Below are 26,738 nucleotides of genomic sequence, written 5' to 3'. Positions count from 1 at the left end.
CTTAAACCATGCTCTCTAGTTTGGATCTCCCCCACTCTTAATTGAAAAAGCCTATCCACATTTACTCTGTCTGTCCCTTTTAAAATCTTAAACACCTCTATCAAGTCCCCCCTCAATCTTCTATGCTCCAGAGAAAAAAGCCCTAATCTGCACAACCTTTCCCTGTAACTCAAACCTTGAAATCCTGTCAACATTCTCGTGAACCTTCTTTGCACTCTCTCTATTTTGTTTATATCTTTCCTATAATTTGGTGACCAAAACTGTACACAGTACTCCAAATATGGCCTCACCAATACCTTGTACAATTTCATCATAACCTCCCTACTCTTGAATTCAATACTCCGATTTATGAAGGCCAACATTCCAAATGCCTTCTTCATCACACCATCTACCTGAGTATCAGCCTTGAGGGTACTATTTACCATCACTCCTAAATCCCTTTGTTGCTCTGCACATCTCAATAGCCTACCATTTAATGCATATGACCTATTTAAATTTGCCTTTCCAAAATGTAACACCTCACACTTATCTGTATTAAATTTCATCAGCCATTTCTCAGCCCACACATCCAGCCTTCCTAAATCACCTTTTAATCTACGGCAATCTTCCTCACTGTCCACAACACCACCAATCTTTGTATCATGCTTATCCAATTCTCCACCCCCACTTCCAGATCGTTAATATATATAACAAACAATAGTGGACCCAGGACCGATCACTGAGGAACTCCACTAGTCACCGGCCTCCAATTGGACAAACAATTTTCTACCACTACTCTCTGATACCTCCCATCCAACCATTGCTGAATCCATTTCACTACCTCCTTATTAATACCTAATGCCTCCACCTTTTTTCCTAACCTCCTGTGGGGAACTTTGTCAAAAGCTTTACTAAAGTCTAAATAGACAACATCCACAGCTTTCCCTTCATCAACCTTTTTTGTAACCCCCTTGAAAAACTCAATCAGGTTAACTTATCTGTTCCAGTCTTGTTAACACAACAATGTCATGCAATCTTTGCGTTGTTTGAACCCCTCATGTCATCTTTTGGTAGACAGCGTGCAGTCTGGGATCATCCTGTAGCAGAGACCTGTTTCATTACAGTTGTACACTTGTTCTTTGACGTAGCCACCTTCTTCTAAGTTTTTTTAGTTTTGCCAGGCATTCGCTGACAGTGGCACTGTCGACTAAGTGAATATCTCCAGACACTAACACTTGAAAAGTCCCATAATGGCATTAAACCAGTCTAGCCATCCATTGCTTGCTTAGAACTGTGATCTCCGTAGATCAGCTGGTCAAACTTATTGGCTTGAGAATAGGCCCAGAAATTGGAAGGTCTTCTGAGCATGCTTGAATGAGCCACTTGTACAGGGAGTCATCGAGGCTGATATCTTTGGCTGTTTTCATACGTTTGGCCTTCAGTCCCGCCTCTTCTTCAACTTTCCAAAGTGACGTGCATAACTTACCTTCCTGAGATTTTCATCCACAAAGTGTTGATTCAGCTATGTGAGGTCATGTGCAACTTGGGTTTGACTTTTATTCTTGATTGCGACAAGTATGAGAAGCTTATCTTTCACTGAAAAAGATTTTCTTCTTCTAACGATGCATTCCATTTTGATCTGAAAACAAATTCAATTCCAGAAAGAGGGGAAAAAAAGGGGTCCAATGGCTGATTACGTTATAACCAGGTTCGTGTTAAATCAGGGTTCCACTTTATTTTTTGTTTTTTTATGTTGTCGGTAGGAGAGAAGTACGGAACAAACCAACTAAATTTGATTGTTTCACAGGGAAGGGGGCCCATAAACTTTGAACAGAGACCTGAGGGGACCATAGCCATAATAAAAGGTTGAGAATGCTCTAAACCCATGTACCTCCAAATGTCTTTTTAAAGTTGTAATTATACCTGCCTCTACCACTTTCTTTGGCAGCTCATTCCATTTACTCACCACCCTCCTTGCCCCTCATATTTCCTTTTCTTTCCCACCTTAAATCTGTACCCTTTAGTTTTAGGCTTCCAACTCATGGCAAAAGTCTATGACTATTCACCTTTGTTTTATTTATGAGTTTCTACAGGTTTGTATGTTTCAATGAGAACTCATTCTTCTAAACTCCAGCGAACACAATATCAACGTACATCTCAAACAGCAAATTTACTAACCCTAGCACCCTTCCAGCAAACCTCTTCTGTATTACTTCCATGTCAAGTACATCCTTTCTTAGGTAGGGAAACCACTATTGCAATACTCCAGGTGTGGTCTCTCCAAGGCCCCCTTCACAATTGTCATTAGAAATCTTTACTTCAGTGATCATCCCCTCATAATAAAGACAAGCCATTTTCCGTCTTATTCATGCTGCATCCATGTAGCGGCCTTGAGTGGCTTTGAACATAAACACACCCAGACTCTCACGATAGAGAATGACTAATTTTTTCATATTACATTCCATCTGCCACACTTTTGCCCACTCGCTCAGCTTGTCCACATCTCCTTTTTATCCTCTTTCTGGACGACCATATGATAAAGAAGTAGGCCATTTGGACCATCAAATCTGTTTCACCATTCCATCATGAGCTGATGCATTCTCCCACTCAGCCCTACTCCTCTGCCTTCTCCCCTTGATACCCTGATTATTCAGATACCTATTAATTTCTATCTTAAATACACCCAAGGTCTTGGCCTCCACAGCTGCCCGTGTTAACAAATTCTAAAAGTTCACTATTCTGGCTAAACCCTGATCCCCGCTCACATCATAAGGCTTGCTATTTGAAGTTTACTTGTCACAAAAATACTTAATATAGTGAGAAGGGTTCTTTTGCAAACAGACTAACAGGTCATCTCTAACATTCATATGTCTATGAAAAGAGCACGATTTACAGTATTGGATTACAATGAAATTGTATGGGCATCAAGGACTGCAATGATAGCACTGATATACTATTTCTCCATCCTAATCACAAACACTTTGGCTTTGAAGTTTATCTATCAGGATCTGTCTGCAACAGTTAGGGATTCTGATGAGTGCAAAGAGTAGTATTGGTAGAGGCAAAGATGAGCTGCAACCTCCAAGACACCACTGTTGTCTGAGACCAGACAAGGGGCAACAGGAATGGCAACAGCACTGCATAGCAAATCAGAGAAAGAATATCATAATATACAGAAATATAATGTACAAAGATGATACTAAGGATGAGAAAAGACTTTGCACATATTTACTTTCGTACATAGTTTTATCGTGAATAAAGTTTACTTTTGGGGAAAAAAAGTGGTCTTGCTCCAAAGATGAATTAGCACTGCAGAGGAAGTGATGCATTAAGAGACACAAAGCAAGTTTCCCTGCCCCCCCACCCCTAAGTTGCCTTGAAAGGAAGATCTCTTTAGTCCTTCAGCAGCAAAGAAGCAGAAAGAATCTCTCTCAAGCTTCACTTGGAAGATACAGCATTGTAGGAGGAACAAAGGCACACTTAGGTAGTCTGCGAAAAACAGATCCAGTCGTGGGAATAAATGACCATGGCAATAGGTCCAGTTGTGTTGGATTAAACTAATGTGTACCTTAGAATTGCAATTGCCCATTAAATCTACTTGCGGCAAATAAAATTAAGAATTCCAAAAGGGACACCATTATTTTCACTATTATGTAAACCACATTGCTATTTTCACAATACACACAGGTTCCTGCTAACTAATTTCCCCTCCCCTATTGTACAAGAACAGATACTGGCTCAGCAACTTTGAACATGAAGGATCACACGATTGGTAACAAGGCATGCTAAAGAATTTAACTTACCTTTGCTGATCTCTTCCCCATGCCATTCTGGTGCAGGTGTCACTTTCTTCCCAGCGCATCTGGGTGATCTATGTGGTTGGTTTACAGTCCAGCACAATTTATTTATACAAACACAACAATTCTTCTGACAGATACCCATGGATATCAAACAAAAATGCAACATTTGGGTATAATTGGGAGGCACAATTTGACTTGTGGGCCAAAAGTACCTAATTACAGTGCTGTATATCTAAATTAAAACACATCAAAACAAAAAGTTCATTTAAAAACTATATCCAGGAACATACACAGGTAAAAGGGTGGAACAGAGCATCTATCTGTACAAGGGGAAAATTATTTTTGCACACTGGGATATTTCAGAATCCTGTTATGAGGCCCAAGGCAAGCTTGGGGAGCAGCAGCTTATCTCTCACCAGTGCAGGCTGCTGCCTTCTAGTCTCCGAATCAAATTCTACAACTTTAGCTAATTTGTTTTCATTGTTTGACCTGCTAGGCTTGACTTCCTGCTCTGCATTTTGCAACTCGCACATTCTTTTGTCAATATTTTCACTCTCTAGCTGCTCCCATTCACTGGAAACACAGGAGATCACTGATGTTCGAATCAGGAATAAAAAAAAATGCAAGAGGAACTCAGCAGGCCAAGCAGCCTCTGTGGAGGTAGAGGGACATTTGATATTTCTGATCGAGGCCTTGCACCAGGACTAAGACTATGGAGGGAAGATAGCCAGGATGAAGAGTTGAAAGGAAGGGGAGAAACAAGGCCTCTAGTAGGTGATGGGCAGACAGAGAAGCAATCTGATTTTTGCATCAGTTCATTGACATAACCCAAGACCCTTACTCTCAGCTTATCCATTGGTCAGTCTGGTTTTATCTGATCAAAGAAAATCTCTCCCATCAAGCTTCTTCACTTTTCTTCCCAGGACCTGACAAAAGGTCTTTGATCTGAACTAATACCTGTTTCCCTTCCCACAGCCTGGCCTGCTTATTATTTCCAACATTTTGTTTTATTTGATATTTCCAAAAGTATCTGCACCTTCAAATTAGCCTCTCCTGCAATACTAGAAGAAATTGGCAACACCCATGGAAGACAATAGACAGTCAACATTTCGGGCAAACGCTTCATAGGATGAAGGGTTTTGGCCAGAAACTTCCGATGAAGGGTTTCAGCCCAGCCTGAAACATTGTCCATCATTTGCTTTCAATGGATACTGCCCAATCCACTGAATTCCTCCAGCAATTAGTGTGTGGCTCCTTATTTCCAGAAAATGCAGACCCTCTTTTTATTTCCTGTAATATTGTTCTCCACACCTGAATCTCAAGGTCAGCCAACTTCTCCTTCCCACTCAGGGGCCAACTAGCTCTAGGCCCGGACACTTTCAAGGATCCCTCAACCTCCCAGCATCAACGTTGAACTCAGTAACTCCTTGAGACATGACATACTCTTGAATGGAAAGCTATCTGCATGTGTGGGTCTGAACAACGGGCAGGAATCACAATTAAGCCTCACAATTCCCTCATCCAAAGTTCAAACAGTGGGGAATTGAGTGGTGATTCATGGGTGAGTCACTCATTTCTGACTGCAGTCCAAAGCAATGCTAAATCTGACTTTGCAGTGAAGAGAAAAGGCTTGAGCACTTTGCAAATGCATTGTCAATGAAGAATTCCAATCTTTGAAAGGTACTTGCAGCATTTATTGATAAATGATTGAGGAAAGTCATACAGAGCACTCGATATCTATTGGTCTCATGGTCACTATACCAAACAATGATACATTTTGAAGGAGAGATCGATTGTCATTTCAGACAGTGATGACTTGCTGGGATACTGTATGCATAGAATTCTTGTGGATACCGAGCGTCAGAAAGATATTCTAATCGGGGTTCAGCCACGCTCCAGCAGCATGGTATCGCAACCAGTTATTCTCTTAACTCAGCTGAAAGTAGTAGGAGGGGTACCAAGATCAACTGCAGCACCTTCCAACTGATGAGGGTCAGCTAGCTCATCATGGACTTTGAAGTGAACCCAAGGTTTCTTCCTGACTTGGTTTTATCACAGCAAACACAAGGAGAGTCGTATCCTAAGGCAAGCTCCTGGGAAACAGGCTTTGGTCTTATCACAACACCAACTCTGCACTTTATTCTAATATTATTTGCGGTTATCATGAATACCATAATATTAAGGTATTTATCATTTCTTCTCCACGATGTGCAACTGTTTCTCAGCTCATTATGTATATTACACACATATATTTTAAAAGACTTGGAAAATCTCCAAACAACCATGATACAATGTGAATATCTCACTGTATGAATCATTCTGGTGAGGAGGCATTGTTACTTTGTGGTTAGCTTCATGTGTATGTTGAGGGGCCAAGCTTCAGGATCTGAAACCAAAGTTCTGTTGTTCACAGGTTCTGAGCCTGACCTGAATCTCTACAGCCAAATACTGCCAATGAAGTGCCTTCTTCAACAGCTCTTGCTCTCCTCAGGCAGGCCAACTTGAGGTAGGCCTAGCTTCTCTTGCTGACAGTGATCCAAGCCTCCTCTTTCGGGGTCGTTACAAGGTCATATTTCATCTCCACCACCTGGCCCTCCACAGGGTGCAGAATCAGCTGCTTTATCAATGTGCTCAGCATTATTGTAGCCACAGTGTAAGCGAACCTACCAGGAAGGGAAAGACAAACATGCAGTGACCAGCAGCAGCAAGTACAACAATCTTACAAAACCATGAAGTTCGTTTGTTGCTCAGATTTCTGACCGCAAGATCTCTCAAAAAGAACAAGTATTTTTGCTATCCCGACTTTCATTTGAATCATGTTTTTGGCAACCAAGAAGAAACAGCTCCCTTAAGAATTACACTGGAAGCAGAATAAAGGAGGCAAAGTTGTAATGATATGACAACTTCAGCAATGCGACAGTATGATGGCACCTAAACAGGGGACAGGGGACTGAGAACCAAGGTGGAGGGAGGAGGGTATGATGCCACCTAAACAAGGGACTGAGAACCAAGGTGGAGGGAGGAGGGGGAAAGAGAGATATGTTTGGACATCATGAGACTCCTCTGGCTGCATCTAATCATACCTTTCACGTTCCCTTGTGTTTGTCCTGCTTCTTTTCCTTTCAGCCACAGGTGGCTGTTTGGACCTTAGGACTATTATTTAAATTAGGCATTCTCAACATGAAATTTCCACTCGACCACCGGTTGTGGGGGGCGGGGGGGGGGGGGGGTCAAAGACTGAAATCATAAAATACCTTCTATGTAGTTGGTGGGAGAAATACAGAAGAAGCCAACAAAACTTGACTGCTTCACAGGGAAGGGGGCTCATAAACTTTGAGCAGTCCTGAAGGGGTCATAGCCAAAAAAAGGTTGAGAATGGCTGATGGTGAAAAATCGCAGCTTGCTGTTGTGCAGAGAGAGTGCTTGTGCATGAATCACAAAAAGTGAATTTGCAGGTGCAGAAGGATATCAAGAAGGCAAATGGAATGTTGGACTTCATTGCTAGAGAGATTGAAGAGCAGGGAGATACTGATGCACCTGTACAGGCTACTAATGAGGTCACACCAGAGGTACTGTGAAGTTATTTTCTCCTGATTTAAGAAAAAATATGCTGTTTTTGGAGGCAGTGCAAAAGAGGCTTACCAGGTTGATTCCAGAGATGAGGGGGATTAGTTTATGAGAAGGGATTGAGTTGCCTAGGACTATACTCAATTGAGAATAGAAGGATGAGATGGGATCTTATCGAGATGTGAAAGGAATAGATAAAATAGAAGCAGGGAGGCTGTTTTCACTGGCAGATGACATGAGAAGTAGGGAACATAGTCTCAACATTGAGGGAAGCAGATTTAAGATAGAGATAGAGATTGCTTCTCCCAGAATGGAGTGAATGTGTGGAATTCTCTGCTCAATGAAGCAATAAAGACTGCCATATTAAATGCATTTAATAATAGGCAAATTAAAAAGAATGGGGATCAGGTGGGTAAGTGGAGCTGAGTCCACGACCAGATCAGCCATGACTTACTGAATCGCAGAGCAGGGTCTGTGAGTCAGATGGCCAATTCCTGCACCAATTTTACTTTCTTATTTAGAAATTATTTATGTAATTTATGCCAATAAAAAGAAGATTGAGTTCACTATTTTTATTATGTTTGCAAAATAGCATGTTTAAAAGTGTTACAAAACCCAAGAGGACATGTGACAGAAGCCAACCAATGACCTTCTCTCCCAGAACACAGTTTCCGTGGACATTGCTTCATCTTCCCAAGTCAGCACACTTCACATGTTGGTCCAACCATAATGATCTCACAACCAAGAAAAATGCATCAATGTTCTAGTACCTCAGAAGCTTAAGGAAATTTGGCCTGTCCTCAATATTTCTTACCAATTTTTCTTTTATACAGGCACACTACAGAAAGTATCTTGTCTGGATACTCCATAGCTTGGTTCAGGAGATGCTCTGCCCAAGACCACAAGAAATTTCAGAGAATTATGAACACAACTCAGACCATCGCACAAACCAACCTCCCCTCCATCAACTCTATCTGTATTAATGGTTTTCAAGCCTTTATTTTCCACTCACATACCAACTTAATTAGATAGAAAAAGTTTGAAAACCATTGTTTTAATCGTACCCTAATTGACTTGTTATGTGTCTGGTTTCAAAACTCCAAAGGAAATGGGCCAATTACAATTTTTCTCATGCAAAATATTTCAGTAACAATTGGGTTTAGAGCAGTGGGTTTCAATTTTTTTTCCCCACTCACATACCACTTTAAGTAATCGCTTACTAATCACAGAGCATCTATGGCATAGGGATTACTTAAAGTGGTATGTGAGTGGAAATAAAAAGTTTAAAAACCACTTGTCTACATTTACCACATCCTTGGAAATGCAGCTAACATAATAAAGGACCAAACCTGCCCCATTCTCCCCTCTCCCAATGGGCAGAAGATGTACACATTTGAAAACATACCACAAGATTCGAGGTCCAGAAGGAGCTTCTTTCCTGCTGCTATCAGACTCTTGAATGGACCTCCAATGCATAAAAGATCATGTCTCATTCTCACAAAACTAACACAACACAGAACTTGTCCTGTTTCAACTGCACTTTTCCTTGCAACACTAAATTCCTCACTTTTGTTTTAGTTTGCACTACCTATCGTACTTAAGTATTAATTTACTTGCCCGGATAACTTGCAAAACAAAGTTTTTCATTTATCTTGGGTCATGTGACAAAAATAAACAATTCAACACAAGCACACCATTTGATTGCAATGGGAATAAATGGCAAGCTCAAATTACTTGCTGCCTGAAAACTGGCAAGAATTGCTTTACATTTAAATTTACACATTTTTAAATATTTGGAACCACTGCATTTTTAAAGGTGGATATGGAAGAACTGCCAGCACTATTTTGAAGGGATATTTCCCAAGTGTCATGGCCCATATTCAGTGATCAATTAACAACACTAATTAAAAATCAATGATTTGGTCAATACTGTTTGGGGAAAGCCCGCTGGGTGCAAACTAGCTACTGTCTTTCCTGCATTAACATCACGGATTACACATTACATTTTACCGGTTGTAAAATGCTTTTGGGGCAATCTGAAAAAAAAAAACCTTTTAAATACAGATGCCTTTTAGGGGATACACATTATCCCTTTTTATCTGGTGAAAACGGTCTGGTCTCAAAATTAATGAAATCCAAAGGAGTCCAATTTCTGCAATAGAGTGAAGTCATCTTAAACTCTACAACTCTGAACCAATTGAAGGGTAGATATTACAACTCAAACCTATTTGGTATGAAAATCTTTTCCTGCTTTACCTAAGCTCTGGGCACTCCTGGCTTCCAGAAAATCCCAATAATGTAAACTGTTTCCTGGCAGCTTCCTCGTTGAACCTTTCAGGATCAAACCTGCGGAACAACAGGACACAGATCACAATTAGAACAAAATATTCAAGGCAGAGGGGGTGGGATAATTCTATTGATAATAAATGAAATGAAATCCATAAACAGAAGGATCATGGAATCAGAAAATATAGAATCCTTGTGGGTAGAGTTAGGAAACTGCAAGGGTAAAAAGACGCCGATGAGAGTCACATCCAGGATGTAGTGTGTAAATTACCAAAGGAGTTTGAGAAGGCATGCATGAAAAGGAAATGTTACTTGGGGAACTTCAACATGCAGGTAGGTTGGCACTGGATCCCAAGAGAAGGAATTTGTGCAATGTCTATAAGATGGCTTTTGGAGGAGCTTGTGGTCAAGCTGCTAGAGTATAGGCAATTCTGGATTTGATGCTTGTAATGGAGGATTTAGACCATGCTTTTGCTTATGCAAGGCTGAGTGTCAGTAACCTACTTTGAGAATAATGTAAGAATTAGCAGACATAAGCTAAATTCCACCAAGGGGCCTAGAGATGCAGTTATCTGACAAAAAGACATCTGGTACTAAGAACGTTTAATCTTCCTGCTTGTTAGCCAGTTGCTGTTTGAGATTGATGGGATTGTTGGTCACAGACTGTCAGGCGAGGCCTTGAAGCGAAGTAAATCATTGTATTCAAAGTGATAAACTAGAAAGTTGTGGTATTTGATAGAAGCCTAGGCGTGCTCGGCTATCCTTTTTTTTGCGCAGGGAACAGGTGCTTGAGTAAGCAATTTTGGGGTAATAGAAGCCATGGTCTCGCTGCTGAAGTTTGAGACTCTCCGAGAGGTGGCAACATCTCTCAGCAAGAAGAAGAAGAACTTCTAGAGTCCAGCCAATGTCCCGGTCAGGGGAGGTGGAGAAGCTGCTACCGGCGCCCCGACAACCTACTACAAGTGTGCAGTCGTTGCCTCGCTTCGGTAGTTGGGACAAGTCCAGGTGTTGATAAGTATAATTGGGAAGGGCTTGCATATTGTAGTTTGAAATCAGCTTAAGATTTTGTAATAAAGATTTGTATAAACTGAAGTGCTCTCGGCGTGTGTCTCTGTTTTCTTTCAGTAGCTCAAACACTGTGACCAATCTAAAACGAACAAAGTGAGAGGTACAAGTTTACCCAGGACAGTGCTGTACAATGAACTGGATTTAATTTGGAAGCTAAAGATAAAAGAACCATTGGGAGGTAGTCATCATATGATAGCATTCACTCTGCAGTTTGAAAGGAAGAAGTTAAAATTAGATGTATCAGTATTACAGTTGATTAAAGGTATCTGTGAAGGTATGAAAGAAAAGCTGGCAAAAGTAGATTGGAAGGGAACTAACAGGGAAGAAAGGAGAATAGCAAAATGGCAGGAGTTTCTGGGAATAATTCAAAAGATTCTGGATCATTTCATTCCAATGAAGAAGCAGAATTCTAAAGGAAGGGTGAGGCAATTGTGGCTGATGAGGGAAGTCAAACCTGGTATAAAAGCAAAAGAAATGGCATACAGCATTGCAAAAATTAGTAGGGTGCTGAAGGATTGGGTAGCTTTTAAAAACCAACAAAAAGTATGAGGAGAAATTATAAATTTGAAAGTAAGCCAGCCAAAAAAAAAAGAGGAAATTAAAACTATTTCAAATATATAAAGAGTAAAAGAGAGGAAAGAGTTCACATCGGACCATTTGAAAATGATACCAGAGAAGTGGTAATGAGGAACAAAAAAATAGTAGATGAATTGAAGAGGTATTTTGCATCAGTCTTCGGTTTGGAAGGCACCAGAAACATGCCAGAAATTCAAAGGAGTCATGGGGCAGAAGTGAGTGTGGCTCCTATTATTAAGGAGAAAGTGCTTCGGAGGCTGAAGGGTCTTAAGGTGAATGTCACCTGGACTGGACATACTACACCTCAGGATTCTGAAGAGATTGTGAATGCATTATTTGAGATCTTTCAGGAATTGTGAGAGTGTGGAATGGTTCCAGAAGACTGGAAAATTGAAAATGTCATTCACTTTTTAAGGGAAGAGAGGCAAAAGACAAGAAATTATAGCCCAATTTGCTTAATTTCAATGATTGGCAAAGGTTCCAGAGTCCATGATGAGGGATGAGATTTCAGAGTACTTGAAAGCCCAAAATAAAATAGGCTCATTTCACCATGATTTCCTTCAGGAGAGATCTTGCCTTAAAAATTAATAGGCAGATTGAATTCAGGAGTTGAGATGTCATGTTACCACTCTACAAATCTTTGGTAAGACCACACTTAGAGTATTGTGTTCAGTTCTGGTCACCTCATTATAGGAAGGATGAGGAAGCTAAGGAGAGGGTGCAGAGGAGATTAACCAGGATAATGCCTGGATTGGGAAACAAGTCTTATGAGGCAAGGTTAGCAGAGCTCCGACTTTTCTCTTTGGACCGATGAGAGGAGACTTGATAGAGGTCTACAAAATTATGGGAGGCAATAGCACCCGCTTCCTATAGCAGGATCAGCAAACACTAGAGGACATATGTACAAAGTGAAGGAAGAGAAATCATCAGGGTTAGGTTATCTATTTATTTTTTTTTAATTTTTACACAGAGAGTGTGGGTGCCTGGAATGCCTTGCCAGGGATGATGGTGGAAGATGAAACATTGAGGGCATTTAAGAGACTCTTAGACAGACACATGGACAAAAGAAAAATAGAGGGTTATGGGGTAGGGAGGGTTTAGTACTTTTTTTTAGGAAGGGAAATATGGATCGGCACAACATCAAGGTCTAAAGGGCCTGTACAGTGCTGTATTGTTCTGTGACTAATCTGTTGGAGTTCATTGAGGAAATAAATAGGTGGACAGACATAGGAGAGTCAGTGGATGTTGCTTCATTAGATTTTCAGAAAGTCTTGACAAGGTGCTGCACACGAAGCTGATAAAAAAGATAGGAGCCCATAATATCTCGGGGAAGGTATGAGCATGGGTAGAAGATTGGCAGAATGACAGAAGCCAAAGAGTGGGAATAAAGGAGGTCTTTTGTGGCTGGCTGATGATGACTAGTGATGCTCCACAGAGGTTGGTATTGGATCCAATACTTTTCATACAGTATGCAAATGATTTAGATGACAAACTTGAGGGCTTTGTGGCAAAGTTTGCAGATAACATGAAGATAGGTAGTGTTGAGGAAGTAGAGAGTCTGCAGAGGGATTTGTCAGGTTGGAACAACGGGCAAAAAAAAATTGGCAGATGGATTAGTGTAAGGAAATATATGGTCATGCATTTTGGAAGAAAGAATAAAGTTTTTTTTTCAAATGGGGAGAGAATTCAGAAAGTGAAAGTCCAAGAAACTTAGGAGTCCTTTTGCAGGATTCCCTAAAGGGTCATTTGCAGGTTAAGTTAATAATGTTCAATAATGCTCTCATGAGGTGTTGGAATGTATATGTTTGGCTGAAAAGACAGAAATAGAAGCCACTGTTTTTACTCACTGCACTAGTTTGATAACAACATCTGATAAGTTGAGGGCCTAGAATAGAGGTCTGGAGTTACCCACCTATTATAACTTGCCATTATCTCCATTCTCTGCTTTTCACCATTTTAAAAATTTAATGATACAGACCTTCTGCCATATTAAATCCATACCACCCAATTACCCTGACAACCCTGTATGTTTTTGGAGGGTGGGAGGAAAGCAGAGCCCTCAGAAAAAACCCATGCAGACATGGGGAGAATGTACAAACTCCTTACGGACAGCACCAGATTCGAAGACTGGTTGCTGGCGCTGTAATAGCTTTGCGCTAACCAATATAATCTCATTAAATAACTTTTGCTCGAAACAAAGGAGTACATTTTGTTGTGCTGGATCTACTTCTAGTTGCAACAGATTGGAGTGCATTTTTGTGAGAGAATTCCACTATTTTAAACTTCACACTGTACTCTTCACAGAGGATTTGATGGAATGAAGAGCTTTTCACCACCTCTCACCCACCTTGTTCTGCGATCAGACTGATGGCTCAGTGCACAGAAGAATTGGACAATGTTCAACCTGCACTATTACTGACTTGAAAGACATTTACCCCAGTTCTGACATGTGTCACTTTATTTGGGACAAAAATTCACAAAACAGAAAGTAGCCACAATCAAACACGAGTGTGAAGGTACCTGTAAGGTAACTGCCATGAAGTGTCATCCTGAAGCACGACTCCCAGGGCATAAATAACCAGACTCTGAGGAAGAAAAGGGTGTAGGAATGTGAATGACACAAATGGGGTTAGTGGAAGCGGTACCTGCAATACCTCTTGGAAGGCACTTCAGCAGATTTGGTACCCCCAACTCACACATTGAAACAATGTGGGTGATGTGCATTGCAAACCAGAGGCAGAAACTTCAATCCGTGCCAGGTGAAGGCAAGAGGCCATAAGGAGCTGGTGCATATCCCATCACTCCCACCTTACCTCTTTCGGGATAAGATGTTGATTGACGCACCCTTCCAGCTCCTGAAGACGTGCCGCGACTGGAGTCAGCTTTGATGTTCGGACCGTTTCATTCAGAACCTGCTGGCAGTACCTGTGCCAGAGAACAAGACTGATTATACTGCAACCCACACATTTACACTAAAACCTACCACAGATGTACATTCCTACCAAGGAAATAACAATCTTTACATCTGTACATTGGTTGAGGAACAACATTGACCTTGCCCACAGCTTTTCTTTGAAACAATGCTGTGGTATCCTTTATAAACAACAGAATCTGAAGGCAGCATGTCTGAAACTTGAATGCTGCCAGGAATGTCAGCCTAGATTATGGCTCCAACAACCTATATGGACTCACAATCTCAACCTTTTAATTCATAGATACACATGACATCATTTACCTCAAACAGATATCCTTGGAGCTTTGGAATGGGATTGCCATTTCCCTGATCCAACTAACTGGTGATTTGTAATCCAGAAATAACCATAATTTAAAAAAAAACTATAAATATCTTTTAGAAAGAGACTTATCAGTCCAATACAAACCACTAGTGAGCAGAATTATTCCAGCTATGATCCTGAGTATGTGTTGATCCCTGGGTAAGGAAACAGGGGTGAAAAAATAACTCAGGGTTCCAGATTCATCATTGAGTTGTAAGAAAAATTAACTTGGATTTTTACCGATGGGTTGTTTTGTCCATAACTCCTGGAATTCATGCCAATGGAACTCATTCAAGGATAAACTGACTTCAGGCTGGATTGGGGAAGGTGCGCAAAGGGCTGGCATGGGCCTGGTGGCTGAAGGGTTCATTTGTGTACTGAACAATTCCATGACTTTATTTATGAGGGATATAAGTGTAGAGCTCCCAGGGATAACAAAAGTCCTCAAGGTGACAGGAAACTATACCAAGACTGCATGATATACCGCTTTCAATCCCTCCATGAAGATATACAACTTCTACTGACATAACAACCAGTCAAATCAAGCTCCAACCCCACATTCCAGACTGTAGCTCCCATATTCTTGACTTTGAGTGTTCTTGAACCTGACACCCAGTTCAAGCACTCCCCAAGTAATACTCAGCTAACGGTGCCTATACTTGATCTGCTGACGTGCTGATTGTGAGGACTTAATGTAAAACTATTAAAAGTGAAAGAAATAAAAATAATTAAAAACTAAATTGAATATGCAACCACAATTAGGAATATAAAGAAACCCATTTTTCCCTGTTCTTCTTGCAGCCAGTATTCCATGAAATAGGTTCTTGAATCCTCTGCCAGGTCCACTCTGACTTGGAATCAGAGAGCATATTCTCCATCATAAATTGTGGGTGAACTCAGGGAGCTTCTCTTCTGCTGCTAGATATCTCAGAGAGAACCTGGTGATTTTTGGATTTGTGTTGGAGTCCTACAACTGACTGGTACACATACATAGAAATACAGGCACCTCTGTGTGGAACTGTTTGTCATTTCCAATAGAATCTCAGCCAATACATTAGCTGCTTATCACAAACCACTTACATTTGTGATATATCACCCAAGTGCAAAAATTGCCACACACCTTAGTTCCTGCAGCTTGTCTAAACTGAGCGGACTCTTTCCCAGAACCTGGTTTACTTCTTGATAGAGCTTCTCCTGCACCGATTTGGATGTGGCCAAAAAGTACGTGGCCCAAATACACACTGTGGAAGAGAAACCAGGGTAAAATCTGATCAATTTAAGCACTGGATGTCTGCGCTGCACAGGGCCAATGGTAGAAAACTGCCTAACAAGGAGCTGGGAGAGAACGAGACAGAAAGGATAAAAGAAATGCACAGGGATTGGCGGGGGGGGGGGGGGGGGGGTGGTGAGGATCTGAATGCCAGAGGTTGTGGGGAGATCGAGCAGAGGAGCTTGAGGAAAAACAGAGTAGAAACGGAACTTGGGGAAGAACAAGGAATTAGTGGTGAACAGGAAATTGGGGCTTGTGGGAATGATGCAGTATAAAGCAGAGAGTTCAGAGGAATGTTGCAGAAATAGAACTGCTTACTATTAGAGGAAAAGTAAAACGGAGAATCAGTAACAGATAACCTGTTTCTTGGGCCTGCTGGGATTATTAAATCATCTACAACTTAACTGAAGTTGTAAAGTTCTGTTGAATAATTTTTGAAGAGAAATAATTAGGACAACAACCAATGTGGAGCAAGGTTAATTATCAGCAAAACAAGACTACTTGGAAACATTGTGTGAAGTACCTGCTTCATTTAAGACAAAGGTTCTCACTCACTAACTAGGGAGGATACAAATATACCTGGATATTAATATTGTGTCATTACATTGCAGTGAAAAGCCTTGGAACAGTTTAGAAGTCATGTATTAATATGTGATTTTTGCTTTGCAGAAATGCAGGTCTTCCACTGCTTTTCAGTTTTGATGAGGAGGTACTTACAATTTGCTGTAATTACAGATCCAGCCAGTGAGAAGATCATACTGTCCTCCAGCACCTGAGGAAACAAGCAAAGTCTTCACCACCACCCTTGTACCTGGAAGAACTTGATGAGGGGTTAACAGTGCCAACAAAATATTAGCCTAGAGGGAAGGATAGCTTTATAGAATGGGAAACTGGTGTCAGCTGGAACACGGTTGTATGATGACCTCTTATAAGTGACTTCTGGAAGTGAGCAAGTGGCCCTGAAGATGACAGGACAAGTGCCTTTGACAAATATTTCCTCCACAGTGATGCTAGGTCTTGTCCCATCAATTTGTTCGGTGACAGGACATGTGCAGATGTTATTTACCCACCCCTTCCCACTGCCAACAGGAAGTGCAAGACAAAAAGTCGGTAATCCATAATAAGGATGTGGCCCAGATATGAAATAGCCTCATATAGTGTTGGGACTAGATTTGTCTGTGGTTCCCAACTTGGTCTGTGGGAGGGATTCTATTGCTGCAATTCTTCTGCAAGGTCTTGAGAACGACATGTGTGTCTCACACATGCATTAACGTTAAAATCTATAACCCCTTGACCATGGCTAAATTCTCAAAGCACTTCTCCAGAATGAGTAAAGAATCTAGCATCGTGCTCCCATACAATTCAATCACACAGTCAGCAAATGCAACTGCTCACACACCTGTCTGAAAAGTAGGCAATTGCAGCTGGGGCAGTGGTGGCTAAACTGGGAGGTGTTGGAGGTTATTGCAACCACAGGAGAGCCAATTCGGTGACAGTACTCCTACCTGTGGTGGCAATCACAGGAGAGATGGCAGTTACTGGGAGTAATGAGAGGAATGACTCTTGCGGTGGAGGCTGACACAGTCAAGAAGAATGCGACGGCTTCTCTAAGGGGAACCAGCAGATAGGACAGTTACTGCAGCCATGGACTCTGCTCTTAGTGGGACTATGCCACTATTTTAAAATCCCACTATTTTGATTTGGCCATGATTAATCTTTTCACCTATTGTTTATGTACCATGTGGCTTCCTATAAATTTTTAAACTCAAAATTACACTGGAGAGGAAACAATTTTTGCATGCAGAACTAAACTTTTCATTGCACGTCCATACACATATTACCAAATCTGACTAGCCACAGTCTGCCCTTTGAAAGGTGCCCCCCCGCCCCACCCTTCCATGTACCTCTTTCTCACTCAGATCACCCTGTAGCAAGGAGTCCATGAATACTTGACGATCGATGTTTTTCCCCTTCCTTTCCTTTGCCACCTTCTTCAGTGTAGCTTCCATTTCCCCACGAGCTCAAGGGAGAACAAAGTTTGGCATTAATTTGAAATGTAACATCACAGATCAGCAGTAATAGAAATTCAGCCAGACATTGTTATTTTTATTAATAAGTGTGTGTGTGTGTGTGTGTGTGTGTGTGTGTGTGTGTGTGTGTAAACATCACAGATCAGCAGTAATAGAAATTCAGCCAGACATTGGTATTTTTATTAATAAGTGTGTGTGTGTGTGTGTGTGTGTGTGTGTATATATGTGTGTGTAAACATCACAGATCAGCAGTAATAGAAATTCAGCCAGACATTGTTATTTTTATTAATAAGTGTGTGTGTGTGTGTGTGTGTGTGTGTGACCATTACAGCTTAGGCACAATTCTGTAAGGTCAATTCCCAAAGTTCATAGAAATCCTGTGTTGAATCTCAGAACTTTTAAACTGATGTTCAGAAGTAATTATGAAGTAGATGAGACACTGAGTGATCAGACTGCTCAAAACTCACAACTTCCCTCTTCCTTGTGTAGGGGAAATGAAACGTACGACTTTCATGATGTTTCCAAAAACCCAGGGAAGGGTCAAATGAAATGACCATCACAATGGTCATGATCCAATGAAGCAATTCTCCTGCTTTTTTTACCCGGATATGGGTCAATCAAAATGACGATTACAATGGTCACGATGGATCACTATTTCCCCTGCCAAGGAGGAATAACAGAAGTGTCCATTTCACATAAAACCTTCACTCAGTGTCTTTAGATGACTTGCTGATGATCTCGAATTCCGTTTCTGTTTAACTCTCCTAAAAGCATGACATATAATCATATGACTTTTCTCTATGATGTCTTTCCTTGGGTAAACAATCCATTGTTCTGGTTCTTAGCTGAGAGCATTAACTATGTTTATGGATGGACTCAATGGTGCCAGGCTGTCTGGAAAAATGTTGTTATGAAATCTGTGAGTGTTTTCCACCCTGAACCAACCCCCAAAGTAATGCTCACTAAAAAACAGAAGCTTCCAACAGAAAATAACAGGCTACTCATATAATCTACTACACAAAATGGTGTAGCACTACATGACAGAGAACATGCATGTCACTTGAACCCTCAAGTTTGTTCAATGAGGCCACAAGCAATGGTAGCTGAACTCCATCCACCATACTTCCGGTAAACCTCTGCTGCATTCCTTTCAGTATCAATATCCCCTTTCGAATGGTGTGACAATCAGAAGTCCATAGCTATGGAATATAATATGCTGTTTCCGACAGGTGAATGAATTTTTCACTCTTTTCCTAATGGCATCAACCAGCCTACAAATCCAAGCCTCATTGGAAACCAGAGTTATGAAATCAAGGTATGAAATGCACCTTAAAAATCACAAGACTGAACTGGACAAAGCTATGATTTGGTGAGATTCCCACTTTCCGTCTCGTCTATCCTCCCAACTACAGCTTTATATCAAAAGTATTAATCCTCCCACTCCTGCTCTGGATGTAAAAGCATGGATTCCATTTGCTTTGGGATTATTTTCTACAACATGTTTTTTGTGATCCCTAAAGACATTTGGACCCTTGTGGTTTTCACGTTTACAGACCACTGCTCTATTTTTCATTGGTCCAAGGCTGATAACCATCTTGGCTTACAATATAAAGAGAAAGGGTACAAGAGGAGATGGGGAGATGTGTGGAACCAAGAGAGAAAACCCAGAGAGAGAGAGAAAAAAGTCTACAGAGTCTGCCTAGTTATTTTACATTCAGAGATGTCGGGTGTTTGGGTCTGTAATTTCCAGGTTTTCACCACTCACTATGTCACAAAATCATAAAACAAAGACCCAAACAAAAAACACAAGCAAGAAGCACTTGTCTAACTTTGAATACAGGTTGTTAGAGGGGGCATTTTCACTCATCTTTGATATTATGGGACAATTATGTACTGGGTGGTTATATATGAATAGCCCACTACTCCACTCTCTCTACAGCATGAATATGTGGCTATGCACAATTCAAATGCCAATGAAACCACAGTTGTCGACAGAATCATAGATGGCATTGAGGAAGTGTCCAGAAGTGAGATAGATAAGCTAGTTGAGTGATGTCACTCAATAACCTTGCATTCAACATTAGCAAAACTACAGAACTGATGTGGACTTCAGGAAGGAGAAATCAAGAGAACACAAACCAATCCTCAGCAAGGGATCAGTAGTAGAGAGGGTAAAGAACTTCAAATTCCTGAATGTCATCAGCTCTGAACATCCTGGAACCAGCATGTCAATGCAATCATGAAGAAGGCCCTGCCACTGGCTACATTTCATTAGTAGTTTGAGGAGATTTGGTATGTCACGAAAGACTTGCAAATTTCTATGGGTGTACAGTGGAGAGCATTCCGACTGGTTGCATCACTGTTTGGTATGGAGGTGCCAATGTATAGGACAGGAAAAGGCTACAGATGATTGTAAACTTGGCCAGCCCTATCATGGGCATTAGTCTTCACTCCATTAAGGACATTTACAAGAGGCGGAATCTCAAGAAAGCATTCTCTATTATCAAGAACCATCACCATGCAGACCATGCACTTTTCTCACTGCTATCATCAGGAAGGAGGTATAGGAGCCTGAAGAGGAACACCCAATGCGAGAAAAACAGCTTCTTCCTCTCTGCCATCAGATTTCTGAATGGACAATGAACCAAAGACAATACCTTACCTCACTTTTTTCAGCACTAATTATTTATTTTTAAATAGTGTATTTAAGGAAAGGTAATTTATAACAATTTTTGTACTTGTAATGCTCAATACTGTTGCCACAGATAAAATTTTGTGACATGTTTATGATAGTAAACCACTTTCTGATTCTGAACACTGTGTTAATTCTCATGCCTCTCTGCATGCTCCCCTTACACATCCTTAAGATGCAAGAGGACAGAAGAGCAAATCAGTTGGTCCAAATCTAGTAAGTCCAACTTCTGTTGGGAACTGTGACTCTGCCAAGTACAACTTCCCGCCCAGTCTGATATCTTGCTGCAACAGGAGAACAATCCTCAAATTCTTGAACAATCAGTAAACAGTGGGAGATGAGTGGAATCTTCAGACTCAAAAAGGAAACAAATTCTTCAAATGTGATCTGCACTGTCTCTTCACATCATTTCCCATGTAACAGAGGATGGTTGAAAATCAATAAGAAGCATTCTCATTGCCCACTCTCCTCAGTTTCAATTCCTGCCTGACGCCACTAACTAATGGGGCAATCAATAGAATTATAAAACCAAAATCCTGCAAAGAATTACAGGAAACCCCCAGAACTGCAGTCTAAATCAGATATTGATTCTCCTAAAATTAATCACTTTGCGCCACATTTCTTCTACTCTATGATTTTATTCCTATGGAGATTGCAAGATTGGATAGACCTGTACTACTGCCATTCAAATTATCATCAGGATTCCTTCACAAGAGATGCTTAACCAATTCAGCTATTACTAGCTTTCAATTTAGTAAAATGGGATTATCACTGTAAGGAATAGTATAGACTGGAGGAATTGAATGGTCACAGTTAACATTTAACATTTCATACAAGCACCATCACAAGTTACAGCCCAACCACAAATCAATACTTTGGAGGACCTGAGGGAAGGCTTGTCACAGCCTGTTCCAGATTCGATATATTTGCAAACACATTGTGATTTTGTAAGGGAGAACCATTTTGACTGCTGAAGAGAAAGTAGCTTTTTGAAGCAGCTCTTACAGCCAGCCATTTTTGTGAATGACTTGGCCTTTTCAGTAGATTGACCTGTCCCAGGAGGGTCTTTTGGGAAGCAAAATGCTTCATCTTGATTGTGACTAACAGTGGAGGTCACTTGGAGAGACCGGTGCCAGGGTCTTGGAAGCTTCGTGGAATCTGCCCAGTTTAAGTTTTGCCTACAAAAGGACCAGGAGTGTTATGACCACAGCTTGTATGGATGAACATTTCTTCAAAGGCAACGCAAGGAGAATTCATGAGTCTGTAGCAGCTGCAACTCCAGTCTCCCCATCAGTTCAACATTAATTCTGGGCATCAAATTTCAAAGGCCTACACTTCAACACTGAATTCAAAAGACTGAACTTTGAAGCAACTTTCTAGATTTTGGCCTGGACTGTAATGTTTTGGGTATATCCCTCCCACACACACACACACACACATACACACACACACACACACACACACTAGTACACCTGCACATATTTAGGGAAAGATTTAGTGTTAAGGATAATTTAAGAGTTAAGAGTACAGTTTAAGAGTTAGAAATAAATTGAGTGTTTTAAAATTAAACACTGTCAAGTTCATTGTCTATTGCTGCATGTAACGTGGGGGTTTGTAACATAGCATTCTAGATTCAACCCACTGTGCTGATTATGGACTTTTTAAAAAAAACTTTATTTATTCGTTCAAAAAACAAATAATATGACATATACAGCAATTAAACATGAACATTTTTTTATATATATAAAAAAAGAAACCCCCTCCCTTCAGCCAACTCTCCTAAGGAGAGCCATTAAAAAAAAGAAAAAAGAAAGAATATTTTTAAAAAAAAGTTAAATATACATATTAAAATCTAATCAATATAAATTGAAATGTAAATATTCTGAGTATAACAACAAAATCACCACTAACTAAAATATAATCATTAGCTTGACCCAAATATAAAAATGCATCCGAAATAAACACTTCATCTGCATTTGGAGCATAAATATTAAGTCCAAAATTCACTAAAAATCTTACAATTCAATTTAAGAATACATCCTGCCTTTTCCTCCATTGATTGTAATTCAAAAGATAATTTTTTATGTTTCAAAATTGCTACACCTTTAGCTCTAGAAAAATATACATGCCCAACCCAATCCCTTTTTAATTTCACACTTTCCTTCACATTCAAATGTGTTTCTTTAAAAAGGCAATATCGATTTTCATTTTCTTAATATACGCCAAGACTCGCTTACGTTTAATCGTACTATTTAATCCTCGAACATTAAAAGTAGCAAACCTCAACTTCGACCTATCTACTATTATTACTAAATACCAATAATATCTTTATATAAAAACTCAAATCAACGTATATAGGCCCTCCAATAAAAAAATCACAAATTAAAAACTAAGAAAAAAGTTAAAAAAAAAGAAAAAGAAAAAAAATAAAACTCCGCCCCCCCAAAAAAACTACCAAAAGGTAGTAATCCCCTAAACAAAAATTGGGTGTGGATCACCCACCAGTGGCTGATGACAAGTAAAGAACTTAGTGCAAATCTCCCCCTCCCCAGCCAAACAATCAGTAACACCCAAGTATCAAAAATAACAAAAGAAAAAATTAAAATAAGAAAATTTTTATTTTCATCCAAAAGACTCCAATCTTCAAGATCCCATTTCGGAAGGAGGTGGACTCTTTCCATTCCCATTTTTCCCATTTCTTCCATTTCCAGAACTACCAAATTTTTCTTTAGGAGATAATGGTGGGCTACGTCTTTGTCCTCTTATATCCGGCAATGAGTCAGCAAAAATTAACAGTTTCAAAAAACCGAAATTGATAGTCTCCGTAAAAGACCTTCAACACTGCAGGGTAACGAAAAGTAGACATAACCTTTACACCACAAAACTTCTTTAACTGGATTAAATCGACATCGACGTTGAATGACATCTTGACTCAGATCAGGATACAAAAAGACTCTACTATTCTGAATCAATAATGGGGTTTATCGTTGTCTCGCATTTTATACTGCAAGTTGAAGTATTGCTTCTCTATCCAAATAACTCAGACATTGAATTATTACCAGTCTCGGTGGTTGACCAGCTGAGGGTATTCTTCTTATGGGCTCTTTCCAGTGCCAATCCCCCAAAGAAAAATTCTTGCCCTAATATTTGTGGAATCCAGTCTTTAAAGAAACGAAGAGGGTCTTGTCCTTCTATACCTTCTGGCAAACCAACAATTTTCACATTGTTCCTTCTGCTTTGATTTTCCAAATAATCTATTTTTCTTTCTAGCTCCTTCTCACGATCTCCTAATTCTATGACTGATTTTTCCTCCTTCAACACTTTTTCTGTGTTAGAAGTCTCTTGTTGTTTACAGTCCAAAAAAGCAGTCAGAAATTTTTTAAATTTTTCATAAGATGCATCCACACGTGTCTTAAACATATTTAATTCTGAACTTATACCAGCATTCATTTGAACTATCTCATTCATTAGAGATATCAACATAGGTTGAATAACTGCATTTAATTGCATACATTGTGAATCCGTAAATCTCAGCTCTGCTCTCTCTGACATGGTGGTAGAACAAGGTAACTGCAGCTCCTGCTGCAATTCAACAAAAGGCATTTTAAAAGATTTACTACGGGTCTGGACTCCCAGCGATGGCATCCCGACTTCTTCAGGGAGTCGCTGCTGGTCTCCCCCCGCATCTTGTCTTCTCATCCATTCGCAATGAAAAACTATTTCTTCAGATTGTAATGATGCCTGATGCATTTCTTTTTCAGCCTCCACAGGCGATCCTTGGGATTTAGGTAATGAAGAAATTGAGCCTGGGGCTGTTTCAAATCGTCTAGGCCCCAAATCTTCAGCACTTCGAAAATGTATTTTCTTTTGAACTTGAGATTTAGTCTTTTTACCATTAGTGGCCATAATAATTCCTTAATACTTTAAACTAAAATTTAAAAAGTTTAAACTTGGAAACAAAGGGTTAAAAAACGGGTATTTAAAAGTCTGGCCAGAGAGGTCGAGATTGCACGTCCAGACTTTACGCCATCTTGCCACGCCCCCCCTGATTATGGACTTCAGGAGGAAGTCAGGGGAACCCGACCCAGTCCTCATCAAGGGCTCCATAGTAGAGTCAAGAACTTCAAATTCCTGGGTGTTAACATCTCCAAGGATCTTTCCTGCAGCCTCTATGTTGATGCAATTACAAAGAAGGGTCGCCAACAGCTACACTTCTTGAGGTGCTTGAAGAGATTCAGTATGTCACCGAAGACTCTCAAAAAATTCAACAGGTGTACCATGGAGAGCATTCTGGCTGGTTGAATCACTATCTGGTATGGAGACACCAACCCTCAGGACAAGAAAAAACTCCAGAGGGTTGAGGCCTGCGACATCACAGGTACCAGCCTTCATTTGATCGAGGACATCTGCAAGAGGAAGTGCCTTAATAAAGCATCCTCTAGCCTCAAAGACCACCACAACCCAGGACCATGACCTTTTCTTTCTGCTACCGTCGGGGAAAAAGGTACAGGGGTCCAAAGACGAGCACTCAGCAGCACAAGGACAACTTCTTACCTGCTATCATAAGATTCTTGAATAATCAATGAACCAAAGGTACTTCCTTACTTTTTGTGCACTATTATTTTTATTTTTGTTTACAGTAATGTTGTAAGATGGTCATAATATGAATGTTTTCACTCTGATGCTGCTGCAAACATCAAATTTCATGACTCGTTCATGATAATAAATTCTGATTCAGATTCTGAAACCCCTCTCACACACACAGCTCTTTTGATATTGATTTTAAATCTCAGACTACTGTGACCTAGGAAGAGAGAAGGGGAGACTGAGAACATGAGTGAGAGGAAGCAAAAGGGGAAGAGGGTCAAAGAGAAATGGTTACTTGTGAATTGTGTCCAGTGGTTGTGCCTCAACCATTTACAGTTTTAATTCTGTAGATGATTTATTTAATGGAATGATCACATAAAGACTAGAGGTACTGCAAGCAGTGAAGATGGAAGAATAATTGCAATGAGCATTAAAACTAAGCAATTGTGGAAAAATGGAAATTACTGTTGTTTTGTCAAGTACATGGTTTTCAAGAAGTCGACTTTCTAAATGGTGAAGAGTTGAGAACAGTGTTGAAAATGTCACAGGATGGGTGCAGAAGAAATTTACTGAGGCTCACAGAATGCTGGTCCAAAAGATTAACTTTCATAGTGTCCCTTCCAATGGCCAAAGTGGAGGAAATTTTCATCAATGTACAAAATTTAAGCACAAGGAAGCTGACCTCCTTTTCTTAACACACTAGACTCAGATTCTAATACTGTAGATAGGTCTAAATCGACAAGTGTCAGATAAACCTAAACTTACTGAACCTTTGGAAAAATTCAATAAAATTTCAAAATGAGCTGCAAAGGTTCTATTCTGTGCCAATTCTTCTCTATCCTGAAGATGGTCGAGGAAAGATCTGTATAGGCCATTTCATGTCAGGCCTCTGCATGGAGGCCGGCTACAAGAGTGGATCATAAACTTAAAACTTACCTTTCAGACAACAGCACTAAAAGGCTGCTCCAGCATCTCATTCATATCGAGAGGCGCTTCATAGAGCCCTCCGGAGCCAAGAGAGGTGGGGTGACAGATGCCATAGCGCCACCCATCATAAATACATGGTACAACAATGGCTGTCTTCCCTACCCATAATCCCCCATGCAGCAGGAACTGTTCTGGGAAACACAGAACAGTTCCAGCTAGTGGGGGATTATGGGTAGGGAAGACAGCCATTGCTCTGCCGCATTTTGAGCCCCAGAGAGCAGCCTGTTGAGGCTGTAACAGCCCACACCAGCCGCCCCGACAGCTCCCGCCCTTCTAACAGCTCCAGCTGCCCCATCAGCTCCTGATGGCTCCTGCTGCCCCAAAGGCTCCCATTACCCTGCTGGCCCTTGCTGTGCCGATGGCTCCCGCTGCCCCAGCCTTGAGGGGGTCATGTAGGTAGAGGGGTGAATGGGGAAATGGATCGCGGGCTGACAGCATCATCAGCCCGTCCCTAACCAGACGCTTGCAGCGGCTGTATATTCAGGTCAGGCAGTGGAGCTCAGCATTCTGCCGATTATCCATCTCCAAGAAGGGTTGGAATTAGCACCTCGGAGGCGGCCACGGCGCATTCAGAAAGGTACGTCTTTAGCCATAAAGGCGAAGAACCTCCACCTTTACAGA

At 40.7% G+C, this 26,738-nt stretch overlaps 1 protein-coding gene across 1 annotated transcript in view; it reads right to left on the bottom strand.

The window, feature by feature from the left end:
• Positions 1-5,451: 5,451 nt before the first annotated feature.
• The window catches only part of cyp20a1 (cytochrome P450, family 20, subfamily A, polypeptide 1), a 72,425-nt gene continuing 51,138 nt past the window's right edge, over positions 5,452-26,738 (bottom strand). Inside the window, exons 7-13 of the mRNA XM_069934324.1 lie at positions 17,726-17,841; positions 16,539-16,593; positions 15,672-15,792; positions 14,090-14,201; positions 13,797-13,861; positions 9,603-9,692; positions 5,452-6,442 (exon numbers count right to left, since the gene is read on the bottom strand). Of these exons, the coding sequence (XP_069790425.1) occupies positions 6,292-6,442; positions 9,603-9,692; positions 13,797-13,861; positions 14,090-14,201; positions 15,672-15,792; positions 16,539-16,593; positions 17,726-17,841 (710 nt within the window). The 3' untranslated portion in view covers positions 5,452-6,291. The remainder of the gene's footprint in view (positions 6,443-9,602; positions 9,693-13,796; positions 13,862-14,089; positions 14,202-15,671; positions 15,793-16,538; positions 16,594-17,725; positions 17,842-26,738) is intronic.

Source organism: Narcine bancroftii, chromosome 4, assembly GCF_036971445.1.
Source record: "Narcine bancroftii isolate sNarBan1 chromosome 4, sNarBan1.hap1, whole genome shotgun sequence".
NCBI lineage: Eukaryota > Metazoa > Chordata > Chondrichthyes > Torpediniformes > Narcinidae > Narcine > Narcine bancroftii.
Note: the sequence above shows the minus strand (reverse complement) of the source record. Positions and strands in the feature narration are given on the sequence as shown.